The 14,376-nt window shown below is 40.5% G+C and overlaps 1 protein-coding gene across 4 annotated transcripts in view; it reads right to left on the bottom strand.

The window, feature by feature from the left end:
- Positions 1–14,376, bottom strand: part of DENND4A (DENN domain containing 4A) — a 112,522-nt gene that overhangs the window by 20,968 nt on the left and 77,178 nt on the right. For all 4 annotated transcript variants that reach the window (XM_039490669.1, XM_039490673.1, XM_039490671.1 and 1 more), the window contains 6 exons: positions 12,618–12,751; positions 11,567–11,702; positions 6,831–7,037; positions 6,618–6,746; positions 6,176–6,320; positions 1,376–1,492 (listed from right to left, as the gene is read on the bottom strand). In XM_039490669.1, the coding sequence (XP_039346603.1) occupies positions 1,376–1,492; positions 6,176–6,320; positions 6,618–6,746; positions 6,831–7,037; positions 11,567–11,702; positions 12,618–12,751 (868 nt within the window). The remainder of the gene's footprint in view (positions 1–1,375; positions 1,493–6,175; positions 6,321–6,617; positions 6,747–6,830; positions 7,038–11,566; positions 11,703–12,617; positions 12,752–14,376) is intronic.

Here is a 14,376-nt window from a genome sequence, read left to right as displayed (position 1 = left end):
CTTGAATTCTATGATTCTATGATCTGTATTTGTTTTAGAACTGATTTTTCCAAAAAGATGTGCAGTTGCCTGCTCTGTGCATTTAATTATGATACATCTAACCAGGAGCTAAAGTACACGTGTAAGCAACTGATCATTTTCAACAGGTGGCACTTACAAGTGCAAAACATTTTCAGCAAAGCTAGTGGTGATATTATGTTTCTAAAACTAATGTAAGTGATGAACTTCAGGTGACCCATCTTAATTGTACATTTTCACAGCTGGCATTTGTGTTTTGTTTTTTTCTGAAATTCAATCTTAACTCAGAATTTCCTGAATGTCTAATGTTTTGGCTTTTAAAAATACAACACTCTTAATTTTTTCTTTAAGTAACTGAGCTTTCCTTTAAAAGACATTTAAGCTGAAATTAAATTATTAAAAAAAATAAACAAGGAATTGCTCTATAACAAGAGTCTTGCTTCATTTGGACCTTCACCTCCCTAGATCCTGTGAATGATCAGTAGAAGAGAGTCCCCGAGTTCACCACTTGAGCGCTTTCTAGGAGATACAAGATGGCAATGAGAAAGCATCTTATGATGGAAGGTTTCAGAAATCCCCTCCTTGAAATCCTCTCTGAGTCTGGAGGACACACAAAAAAGGAGTAATATGTTCTCATATGTATGTGTGAATAAGCAGGGGTGGGGAGGTGTCTCTAGACTTGCAAACTGGATAGGTACTCCTGCAGAGATTATGAAGTATGCATGGACTCCTGCAAAGAATGCAATTTCTGTTCTTTACAAGCCCTCTTGCAAGCTCTGCAAGAAATCCTGTGGGCCTTACTTCTGGCTTGACATTTGCTGCTTAGGAATCATGCAGCCTTTACTTATGAGCTAGCTAAACAACACAGGGCACTGACAGAAGCATGTAACAGATCAGGATGCATTGTCCAAAACAAGTACAAGCTGACATGATGTACAGAACATACATTAAAAGTGCTGTTAATAAAATAATAATTCACTATAAAAATTAGTCAAAGGTACTCAGTATGGACTACATGTTAAACTAAGTCCAGAGTCTGTAGGCCTAGCTGAGTTATGACATTACTAAATAATTAGAAAACATGCAAGTAAGATCACCTTGGTATTTTGGGCCCCCATCTCTCTAAACCCTTTGCCCAATTTGCGTGAACACTGTCATACAAGTTCTACCTTGGCTTATAAAATGGTAGGCCAGTTCCTTTAGGTTTGATGAAAGTATGCAGATGGAGAGGAACAGCAAAACTGTACTTAATACAGAGGGGACTACGAGGCTCTCCACAATGCATCCCCCTACTGGATATCAAAGCATCATCATTTATACACAACGAACTGGACATCAATATTTATAAAATACATACAAGAACTGGAATCACTCTCTCTCTTGTCCTCTTTTTGTTTTTTTATATCTTGAACAGACGTTTCCCCTTGCCTAAATTCTTCTTTAGATAAGTTACTGCCAAGATCTGAAAGTCCCCCTATTGTAACAGGAGAATTGACAGGATAAAGAAAATTAAACTCTATATTTCCAAACAATGAAATACTGTGTAATAGAACAAATGAAATATCCATAATACAATAATTTATTTTGCTAGGTAAATTCCAGCTAAAAATGTTGAACACTTTACCACATAAAAATTGCCATAGAATGCCAGGACAAGTATAGATTAATTTAATACAACACCGGTGCCACCAAATGTACATAATTTGAATTTTTATGTCAACGAAGTTCAAAATAAGCCAGCCAAAAGCTAAACAAAACTTATCACAACATTCTATTTCAGTTCATTTGCTCAGAAGACCAAGTGTTAGATTGTTTTGTGCTCAACCAATCCAAATTCCACTGTACAGTAAAAACCGTTACCTATCTTTTGTAACTGTTGTTCTTCGAGATGGGTTGCTCATGTCCATTCCATTGTAGGTGTGCGGGTGCCCACGTGCGCAGTCGTTGGAGACTTTTGCCTTAGCAGTATCCGTAGGGACAGCCGTGGCATCCCCTGGATTGCCGTACTCATGGTCTGGTATATCAGGCACCGCCATCCATGCGCCCTCTCAGTTCCTTCTTGCCGACAACTCCAACAGTGGGGTAGGAGGGTGGGTAATGGAATGGACATGAGCAACACATCTAAGAACAGCAGTTACGAAAGGTAGGTAACCATTTTTTCTTTAAGTGCTCGCTCATGTCAATTGCATTGTAGGTGACTCTCAAGCAGAATCCTCAGAGGTGGGTTCAGAGTTCACAGCTTTGCAGATTGGAGCACTGTTCTGCCAAAGCCAGCGTTATTTCGAGCTTGCTGGGTCAGCGCATAATGTGAAGCGAACGTGTGGACAGACAACCAGGTCACAGCCCAACAAATTTCCTGGATCAGCACCTGAGCGAGGAAGGCTGCTGAGGAAGCTTGCGCCTTAGTTGAGTGAGCCAGCACAACCACTGGCGGGGGGCACCTTTGCCAGCTCGTAGCAGTAGCGGATGCAGGACGTGATCCAGGATGAGGGTCTCTGGGCTGACATCGCGCAATCTTTCATCCTGCCAGCAACAGCCACGAACAACTGCACTGACTTACGGAGCAGCTTTGTCCTATGAATGTAGAAGGCCAGTGCCCACCTGACATCCAGGGTATGCAGCCTGGCCCCCTTCTAGCCCCCTGGGTGTTTAGATGGTCCAGGCTGTGTAGGTGAGCAGGAAAAAGAGTGGCAACGCTGACTGAAGCTAGTGTCCCTTCTTACAGAACCTTGGCGGGGCTGCCAAGGTCTTGGTGGTGGGGATGGCCAGAAGGGCTTCCGAGCAGGTTGTGGTGTATGTATGCCAACCAAGGGTGGCCTTCGTATCCTTCACCCCATACAGCCTGGCATCCGTCTGCCTGGAGAAGAGACCAACCCCGTCAAAAGAGAGGTCTTGGATTGAAGTCTGCATCTCCTGCGAGGCCCGCCATTCGTAGCCATGAGCTAAACGCCTCATCACCACTGCCCACACAACTACCCGAGCCACAGAGTTCGCTGCATCCTAGGCCATTTGTAGGGAGCACCTGGCTGCTGCCGTGCCTTCCTCAACCAGAGTGCTGAATTCCTGGGCTAACCCCCTGTGGGAGGGACTCCTGGAACTTGCGGAGGGTAACCCACAAATTCAAGTTGTAACTTCCCAGGAGAGCTTGGTGGTTCCACCCGGAATTGTAGGCTGGCAGTCGAATAAATCTCCCAAAGAGATGCAGCCTTTTGGCTTCTTTATTCTTAGGAGTGGAGGAGGTATGGAGCTGTTTGTCCTTTTCGTTGGCCGTGGAGACGACCAACAAGCCTGGGGATGGGTGGGTGTATAAATACTTGAACCCTTTAGCTGGATCAAAGTACTTTTTCTCTGCCCTTTTGGAAGCGGGAGGGATAGACAAGGGGGCTTGCCATAGGGCCTTGGCAATCTTTCAGACTCCTTTGAAGACTGGAAAGGGCAGGCGAGCTGTGGTGGAAGCGGAGAGGACACTGAACAATGAGTCCATCTGCTCGGCCATCTCCTCCATCTCTAAGCCCAGATTGTCTGCCACTCTCCAGAGCAGAGCCTGATGCTCCTTAAAATCATTGGGCTGCCTAATCCTGGAAAGGCCCATCGCTGCCTCGTCTGGGGATGATGAGGATACCCGGGTTACCAGAGGGAGGTCCGTGGCTTCTCCCCCGCCAGGGGAGGGAGGTTTCGGGGTAGGTACTGCTTCCTCAACCCCGGCCTCCAAGCAATCGTCACGCACCGAGCCCGGTGCCATTGGTATCCCCTGTGTCACCGGCGCTGCTGGAGCAGAGCGCTGTTTCGCCTCGTAGGATCGACGGCGCTCTCTGCTACTCCTCCCAAGGCCGTAGCAGCTGGCTTGCCCTCCTGGGGAGTCTTTGCCACTTCCTGTTACCCTGGCTGCTCCGATGGGACCGGTGGAGGTCTCTGCTCCCTTCACGCCGGGGAGGCCTGGGCAGGCGCTGGAGCTGATGGGAGCTTGGGTCCCAAACCGCTCTCTTGAGTCGGTGATGGATCTTTTGAAGGGCTCAGAATTTCTGCTGGAGAGGCACACCCTTGCGGCTCCGGGGTGGCTGGGCGGGCCGAGCCAGGTCCCTTGTCCAAAGGCCCTTGGGCCTTTTTGCCTGGTGCCGGTGAGCCATGCTTCCAGGCCTTCTTAGGCACCAGGGAATTCGAACAGTGCTGGGTGGAGCCTGTTGCTGGGGTGCACTACGCATGAATGCCGAGGTACTCGCCGACTCCTGGCGGCAGGGCTCGGACACCAGGCAAAGGGCCGACTCCACGAGAAGGGCTCGGAGTCTAATATCCAGCTCTTTCTGAGTTCATGGCTGCAAGTGCCTACAACTACGGCACTTCTCCTTGATGTGCAATTCACCCAAGCACTTGAGACAGCTGCCGTGGGGATCACTAACAGGAATAGACCTGCTACAGTCCATGCAAGGTTTGAACCTAAGGGATCGGGACATGCCCCTCCTGGGGCAAAGTCCCACTAGGGACTCTATCAACTAACTACAGCTATCTTACTACAAGAAACAATTACAACCCTAAGGCTGAAGAGCTCTTAACGAAGCAAGAAAAACCGCTAACCACTTGCAAAGTAAAGGAGAGAGGCACTCTGACTAACCACCATGGGTGGTAAGAAGGAACTGAGAGGGCACGGGGACGGCGGCGCCTGATATACCACGCCATGAGCACGGCACTCCAGGGGGCGCCACAGCCATCCCTACGGATACCGCTAAGGCAAAAGTCTCCGACAACTGCGCATGTGGGAACGCACACCTACAATGGAATCAACATGAGCAAGCACTCAAGGAATAATAATTTTTTTTTAAAAGATGAAATGTAAAAGTCTCCTGGTTTTGTTTTTTAATAGAACTGCACTTTTAAAATAATGCAGAATCAATTGAGATTTTCTTTTCATGAAAAGTCAGCAATACTCAGTAAAATCATGTGAAAGCCCGCAGAGTTACTTGGCAATTCTTGATAGGCATCACTGACCTGAGGATGACTAGTATAGCTTTGGCTGAATGAGTTAAAAAAACAAACAAACAAACAAGGGATAACATTTCAACACAGTTCTTCTACCCCTAGAAAGCTTGTCTTTCACCAACAGTAGTTGGTCCAATAAAATATATTACCTCACTCATTTTATGTCTCTTACTTATGGAAAGAGATGCCGTATACTAAATATAACAACACACAATGAAAATCTAGTTATTAAAAATAAATCTTAATTTCAATGTGTGCCTTCATCCACAGTTCTTTCATTACAATAATCAGTCCCATAAATGTCAAGGTCATACATCAAATGAAATGAATGTGACAGTTTCAGTAACATAGAGACCCTGAAATACTGGTCCAAGGTAGAGAGCGGGGCCCATGAATGTTTAAAATGAGGAGACTCACGGACCATCAGGGCTCAAATCAAGTACATCACCCTCTAGGGCTAGAAGCTCTGTGACAGACTTTTCAAAGCAACGGTACTGGACCAGTAACTAATAAGAAAAAAAATGGATTCCTGGAAACATCCAAGTGCTATGGTTTTCTAACATAACATGCTACTTGCAGAGCTGTTGTCTTTTTTACCTAGAGTTATAGGCAGTAACTAATGATTCATGCATTCTGAAGAGTTAAGGTACAGAACTGTAAAATATAACTGCTTTAATGCCTCTTCAATACTTAGTTAAAATAACATATTTTACGTTTAATATAATCCAAATACTCAGACTGGATTTAACATGTAATTCCCCTCTAATAGGTAATGTATAAAGTTAAAAGCAAACCAATAGTTAGTAAGACACTATGTCAGATGAAATAAAGTACAAAGAAATAATGTATTAGCATAACCTTATATACAATATCTATTATACACACAAATCTATACCACACTTATCAGCAGTGGTACTTTGACTAAAAAAAGTAGGTCACATAATAAAATACATACTGCATTGAGAAGTGTCCTAGTAACATGAATGAAGTAGACAGATAAGCATTTGGCATTTTAAATTGTAAGACAGAAAACAATTTTTTTATTTAAAAATATTAATGCTAATGTAATTTTTATTAAAGAACTAATAATATAGAAGTAATTCAATCCTTTGACAGGTTATTTTTTTTAAAATACAACTTGCTTACCAATGTAAGCTAATATAAAAATGTATGAATACTATACCGGAAAGAGCTGCTTGTGGTGTGTTGGCAGGTAGTTTTTTTAAAGCTTTTTTAAACTGTGCTATTCCTAATACAACATTTCTGATCTTCGTCCATAGGAAATAGCCACTTCTATTACTTGAAGGCCAGGTGCTTTCCAAAACAGCCTATTCAATGAATAAAGTCAGATTAAATGATTGTAAGAAGTCCTTGCTTTCTGTTACAGATTTGCTTAAGATATTCAAATGCAAGGATGTTCAAAAAGTGGTTCATTGACTGAAATCAAACTGGCAAGAAACACACTGCATTAATAAAGTAAATCTTAAATGTAAAAAATAAAAAAAAGCAATTTTCTAACTTATTTCTATAAAAATTATTCCTTCAGTAATTTTTGTTTGCTATTTAATTATGTGCAATGATAAGAATATATCAGCCTTCCTCCTGTCCTCCCCCAAAACACTTACCTTATTATAGTAACCATATGTAATAGCATTAGGGTCAACACCTGCTTTTTTCATTTCAAAAAGTACTTTCACTGCAAGCACAGGCTGGCCATATTGCCCACATAGCTGCATAAGCACCCGGTAGCATACCTGAAAACAGACATTTTTAGTGTTTCATTTTATAGAGAATTTACACAAAATTCAAAACAAAACCCCCAGGATTCACTTTTTTACCTCATCAGGGGGATCTATCTTTTTGGTATGCATTTTTCGCAGCACGTCATATGCAGTTCTCAGAGCCCTGACTTTTGAATGGCACACTTTCACATACGCAGGAAGGCAGATAAACCATAGGCCATAGCAGTGACGCAGCAAACACCTGGACCACATCTGAGGAATGGAGGAGTACCTCTTAGCTATCTTATGGGCTGACTTTATTTCCTGTAAAGAGGTATTCAGTTAGTATCTTTAATATACATATTTGATTTTTTAAGAAATGAATCATAAAAGTGAGACCTTGTGTGAGTGCTTTGTGCTCTTTATGGGCAGAAGTCTAGACACACTGAAATTTAAGCCAGAAGCTGGATGATGGACAGGCAGGAGAAGTAGCACCACACAAGGGGCTCAGTTCTTATCTGAGATAAGCAGAGATGTGTCTTGTAGAATCAGCTCTTGTGGACTTAATAGCTGCACACAAAAAAAGCTACTTACTTCTCAAAGACTTTATACTAAAATTACTGAAGCCTTCTGCTTGCATAAACAAATAGACTCTCCTCCATCTCTCTCACATACACATGATGAGAATAACTGAGAATGTGATTCAAGGTGGTTTTGTGTGTGTGTTATATATATATATAAACTATGTCTTGGAAATTACTCAGTTGTCAGCACAGGCCTCCAAGTCAACTCAATTTTCAATTCAGACAAAATAAATAAAAATATCATCCTCTATACCACGGGTCCCCAACACGGTGCCCGCGTTCTGGCCGGCGGTGAAGCATCTGCCGAAATGCCACCGAATTTCTGTGGCATTTCGGCAGCGACGCCTCTCAATGGCAATGCCTCTCAATGACGCCGCTTGCTGCTGACAAGTGACGTCATCGAGAGGCGTCGCCGCCACGGTCCATCGTCTGGCGCCCGCCAGATGAAAAGGTTGGGGAACACTGCTCTATACAACGATAGTTTCTCTTTCCCTCCCCCTCATTTCTATTGTCAGCATTTGTGTAGTGTCATGGAAAGGTAGTCTCATGATTCTAATCAAAAGCATCTGATTTATAATCAAATATTAATATACATTTGCGAGACTAATTCATAATACTTACAAATGATGACAACATTCGAAGTAAAGAAAACAAAAACCAACCAAACAGAAGATCCTAAATCTTATGCTTCTTTCCAAACAAGTTTCAAGCACCCATTATATTTTGTGGATGTTTGCATACTCAAAGGTTAGGTGGATGGGGTATGGCCGGCAGCCATGGCATTTTGCTATGATCTTGTCAGATTTCATAAACTAAGCATAATTAGACTAGGTCTAAATTTGGAAGGAGGCCTCAAAAGACCATTTAGCTGGTTTACCTGGATCCTAGGAAATAGCATTATCAAATTGACATAAGATATTTTTCTGAATCAGCACTGAGCCAAATACCCAGCATGGTCAAAGAGCACCATACCACGAATGGTGACTTCTTTTAAAGGAAATACAGAACTTAAGTTCTGTCCACTTGTGGTTATTATAGATCCTAGGGTGCTTTCTTGCCAGATTACAACTCAAGTATTATATTCTGCCTACTTACAACCCCCAGGCACTTCCACAGTTGTATACCGTATTCTTTACTTACTATCAAACTACTATGAAGTATTGCCACATACTATTTACATTGTTAGAACAGCACACTCTGCCCCAGAGATCCGTATAGTGTGACATTTAATTACTAATACTCCCACAGTAAAGTGCTTTGAAGTACTCAGAGGGAAGATACTGTGAAGTACAGAACCTTATCACAATGTTTTTTTGTTGGTGGTGGGTTGTTTTTTTTTTGTTTTTTTTTTTTTAATTTTCTTGTGTCCTTTTAGGTTTCCGTCACCAGGAACAAGAGGGAAGGAAGCCCTGTTTTCCTACAGTTTCTTGGCAAATTCATAAAAGCCAGCCTGGAATAATTTTAAAATCTCTACATGCTTAATTAGGTGAAAGATCAGAAATGGGTTCCAAAGACGAAAGATTCCTAATACAACGTGAGTTCTTATTAGCAATGTTCTTGAATATTCCAGTTTGATTAATTCTCACTCTCTTAATGATTAAGATCAGGAAACATGGAGACAAAACAGTAATTCCTTTTATTTGACAAGACAACCAAACTTTGTAGAAGAATACTATGAAGGCCAGTGAAAGCACAGATACTTTCAGCTTTTTTACATTCTGGATGCTACTACACTCTGATCTAGCACTTACTGTGATTTTAAGACCAGACCATTGCAGAGGTTTCGTTCTTCAAGATGTCATAGCTTATGATATTGGTGAAAACAGCAAAGTGTTTTTTGTTACCAATAATATCAACTAGATCTCTGTGAAAGGAGACTATCCATCAACCAGCTATAAACTGAAAATTTGGAACACAAGGTTATCTTTGGATCCTGTCTATAGGTAGAAGAAAATGGACAGTATTATATAGCAAAGCTAAGAAGGAGGCTGGTCTGTCAAGGCATTTTAGGACCGCCCCCAAAAAAGAGGCAAAAGACATGGAAATAAAAAGTCAAGGGGCCTGGCACTGTTTTATACCTCAAGAAACCGCATGTTGTTGCTGGAAGTGGGAAAGAAACATGGATAAATACAGTAGGGTCAGAATTCTACATTTCCAAGGGCAATGTATTTGTACTGCCAAATGTTAATGATTTTAAAAGACATTTCATTACTACATATACAGAATGTAAATATTCATCTGAAATGTAATTCTCAGCACTTGTCCATTAGAGGAGAAAATAAGCTACTTAAAATACTTGTTTAAGTCAGGGGCACGTCAGATCATAAAAATCAAGACATAGTGAACTGAACAGTGATCAAGGGAGCTCTGTAGCAGTAACAATTGCAAGCGCTGACTCATTAAGCAAAAGTTGATTACATGATCAATCATATACTCAAAAAGAAATTTTCATTAATTAAATTAAGCACAATGTGTGCATGCCACTGTACTTCCAATGTAGTGCTCATCAGCAATTTGTAAAGCAAGAAACAAGTGACATTAGGTGATTTATCAATATTGTCAAACTGTAAAACCTACTAGACAAGATTTGTTTTTAAAACCTTGTATTACAATTTGAAACGGCCTAGACGTTTCTTTTTCAGATGTATCTGAACAAGCCCAGAGAAGAAATGTTGAGCCATCTATAGCAATCAGGCCTCCAAGAAACTAGCTGACAGTCATCTAGTTATCTCAGTTATTTATCTTATCACTGGACTTCTCCTTTATGTGGAGGGAAGAGATTTATAGACAGAAGAAAGGGGTGTGTAAGATCACTGGAACTGCAATAAGGGGAAGATAAGTAGCACAGAGAAAAAAAGGGAGGGAAATTTAGTGAGTTTGAACACACACATGTAATTTAAAAATGTGTACCTATTACCACCCTGATCACTTTGCTTGTAATTCTTTCCCCCAACCTCTCATTGAAGTTTGTGTATTTGTAGACAGTACACTCTTTGGGAGAGGAACTGTATCTTTCTGTGTGCTTGGAAATCATCTACCCATCTGTTAGTGCTATAGCAATCTAAATAATGAATACTAATAGAATGGAGATTGCCCTAAAAAGTTTGCTTGGTGATCTGATTTGATGATGCAGGTGGCACAAAACAGAAGGCAGAAAAAATGTCCCCTTCTTAAGTAACTATGGAAGAGGAAGGTGAGAAAGGTCCTTGTGCCCTTAAGTAGAAAAAGAGAATCGTTTAGAGATAACTCCAAGTCTAGCGGTCTCTACAGGAAATTATGAGCTACAACGGGTATATACCATGGGGGGAAAAGGAAATATGGGATTCCTATACTAGTGCCATGTCTCCAGGATGGCTGAAATCCTCTTTACTTTTCAATGTGGGACTCATCCTGTCAAGAATCATGAGGACATGTCATTGAACAGAAAAGTTTCTGGTAGGGCTGTCAAATGATGAAAAAAAATAATCACAATTAATTGCAAGATTAAAAAAAAATAGTACTTAAAATCAGAATGCTCTTTTCTTCCCCTGCTGTGAGAGCTATTATCTGACGACATCCACATCAGAGAAGATTTTCAGCCCTAGTGACCACAGGGTTTGAGGAGGGACACATGAATTTCTCCATTGGAAATATTTTCAAGCGTGCCTCCTAGCTTTTTAAGTTGTCTTTGAGAACAATTTAAGTACCTGACACAAAAAGGCATCTGGTGTATCCATCATTAAGAGGCATTACTACCTTGCAGGTGGGACATATTTTGAATCCTGGAGACTTTGGTGAACACATACTGGACTATCTCTGGGGGAAACAAACATTCTCAAGATTAGGGAATAAATCAAAAAAGGGGAGGGAAAATGGTAAATCTACACTAATTTTATAACTAACTACTGTTGATACGGCCACACAGTGAGCAAAGAGGTTTGGAGACTGCAGAGTTTCTACCTGAAGCCATGGGTGATGAGAAGGCCCTGAGAGACAGTTAGCATCACCTCGCCATTTATGCCCTGAGCTGGGAGCACAGAGACACTCAGGGCTCCCAGTGGACATGGCTGGCCAATAGAATCCAAATTCACACGACAACAGAATATACGTGTACAAACACGTGAAGAAGAATCATTAATGTTGCCCAAGTTATTTTCATCACCAAGAAACTTAATTTTTAGTTGCATCTACACAACCATGGTAACTAAGGGTACTGATGACTAAGCTTGGAAGCAGAAGGTCCTTATAAGCTTTTAAAACTTCTCTAGTAATTTAAATATTTCAAAGTACCTGTTTTGTTCTCCTGAACATTGGGGATGGGCTGTTGGGACTACTGGCTTTTGAAGACAGTTTGTTATTTGGTGTAGTCAGGAACCCCTCAGGTTGGTCAAACAAATCTAGTTTCAGCACAGGAAATCCATTATAGCTATAAAAGAAAAATATGCCATAATCTAACCTTTATAACATAGTTTCAATCAGCAGTGAACATAAGGTCTAAGAATGTCAGTGGATAAAAGCAGTCATACTTTCCTCAAGTAAGAGGAACAAAGTTTTTTTTTTTTTACTGAAAGTTCTGGATAACTTGCATAAACACACAAGCTCTTAACTTGTTTCATCCACTTACTTAACCAATTTTGATTCTTAAGTAACAGTTTTTCTTTATTAGTATTCCAATAAATTAGCACAAGTCAAATGTATTAGTATTGACTGTACTTAGTAGAAGAAACGTATGTGCTGATTTAGTCTCTAATGAACAAAGCAGAACACAGAGGCCCATAAAAATCAATATATGCACTACAAACCCATCTGAAAGATAAAATTAGATTACTAAAAGTCCATTTTAATCTAGCAATGTAACAAAGATCCCAGTAGAAATAATGTAATTTGACATGTAATTACTAAATTAACAACATCAGTTTTCACCCAAGGGCCTGATTCTGAGAGATAGAGTGTCTCCTGCAAAGAACTAAGCATTCTTAGCTTGTTCTGAAATCAATGGGAGCTGACAGATACTATTTTACAAAAAGTCTTCTGTAAATTGCAGACTGCGACCCTGAATGTTCTGTTTTAAAATTTAGATATCAATATTAACAGACAGCATGACTAAGATTAAAATACTTAATGAAGTAATTTGATGTCCACACAAATAAGTCATTAAAGCTTCAATTCAGCTGGCACAGCAGGCTTTTCACATGTAAGCTTTTTTACAAAATGAAAAATTGTGGGATTGGAAAAGTTGTATTCTATAGCTATCACAACACAGCTCTATAAATTAGCTGTAGAAAGGCAACAGGGCACTTTGTTGTTGTTTGCAAGTATTTTATGCTGCTCCCTTGAGTACCTGTACTGCAAAGGGTGCTCTTCGCCATTAGGTAGGTGAGGGATCTCAGGTGGCGTTATGAAAACTGTGTGTTCACTCTTGTAGGACTCATCCAGTTCTATAAGACGTGTTTCACCACTCTTGTCCATATCTACCTGCAGAAATTTAATTACAAGAACAGTGTGTGTCAAAGTTGTCAAATCTTTCTGTTTGCTTAGCGTACACATATTTAAAGAGATGCCAAATTTAAGGCATCTGACCTATCCAAAGTAATGGATGTTGCTCGAACTTTCTGCTTCTTGTTAGACAGGAAGACTTGGACTCAGTTGTAACATTCAATTAGGCAAAACAAACATCGCTGTCTTCCTCAAGAACCAAAAGGAAGCAGAGGTTGCTTAGCAATATTACTGAAAGCTTTTTTTTTTTTTTCCATTCCTTGAGCCACAGAAACATTCTTACAATGAAGTGTGGTTGTTCCACTGGAGAGAAGAGAAGAAGAATAAAAAAAAGAATTTCTACCACACACCAACAGATCTTCTTAGCATTATAGTTTGAATCATTTGTGTGCGTCAGCAGCAGTTGCGCTGGAAACTGTAGAATTTCAGATGCTTCTCCAAACAAGCTACTCAATTACTATTTCTCACCTGGGACACATTTTATTAGCCCCACACCAACGTTTAAATTACTTGAATGGCTGTGAAACAAACTATTGCGATAAGAACAAGAAGGGGACTGGAATTAAAATTAAAGTCATGCCATATACCTTCATCATGTATGTCAAGTATATGGCAGGCTCCCTTGGCTGTAAGACAATGTACTGGATTTTCACCCTCAGTCTTTTCTCCTTGAAAGACCGTTATTGAGCACATACCTAAACTTAGCTTCCAACTGTGTAAGCTTTCAGCTGCTTTTAAATAAGCTTATTACACATACTGGATCTGTAGGAGGATATATTCTTTTCCTTTAAATATGCATTTCTCTATGAATACTGCACAAGGAGGATGGTAAATCTACCCACTTCAAGGAGAGACAAAAGCTTCATTAAGTCACTATGGCCTCATTTTCAGGTGCGCTCAGCACTCCCAACTCCCATTAAAGTCAATGGGAGCGACAGATGCTCAGCAGAACCTCTGAAATTCATACCGTTTGCAGTCAGCTGCTCACTTTTGTAAAGTTCATGGAGATTCTTGGACAAAAAGCACAATGCAAGGATTAGAAAGCTCTGTGTAAGACTTTTATTCTCACATCCTGGTGAGACAGTATTATCCCAATTTTAGAGATTGGACACAGGCATACTGTAGACAGGTTGTCCACAGAATGAAGCGGAGAAAGAACTAGGTCAGGAATAAATGAGTTCCAGACTCTCAGCCTTATACTCAAACACACTGCTTTTTTATTTCTTTTCTAAAAGTAGAACCTCTTGCTTTGTCTTAAGACCTGCATAGACTATTTGCTGATTGTACAGTGGCAGCATCAACATAAGAGTTACTCCTTCAGAGTATTGTTTGAACTCCCAGAACAAATAATAATTTTAGCTAAGACACTGATTTATATGCACACTGAAACCATTCAATAAAATAAAATGAAATGTAACAGAGTGAACTTGGCATTTGTATAATAATCTCGTTTTGAATAAAAGCCCTGTTTAACATTAGAGACACAATTAGTCTGCACTGCAATTATATCTGAATGCTGCTCAGCAGCCTTAGTCACTAGAGTACATTCTTGTCTGTCTGCAATTTTTCTTTCTTAAAAAGTTTCACATGGGTCACATGCTCAC

This window comes from Mauremys reevesii, linkage group 10 (assembly GCF_016161935.1).
Source record: "Mauremys reevesii isolate NIE-2019 linkage group 10, ASM1616193v1, whole genome shotgun sequence".
Lineage (NCBI taxonomy): Eukaryota > Metazoa > Chordata > Testudines > Geoemydidae > Mauremys > Mauremys reevesii.
The sequence above is the reverse complement of the archived record's forward strand: the minus strand, read 5'-3'. Positions and strand labels throughout refer to the sequence as shown.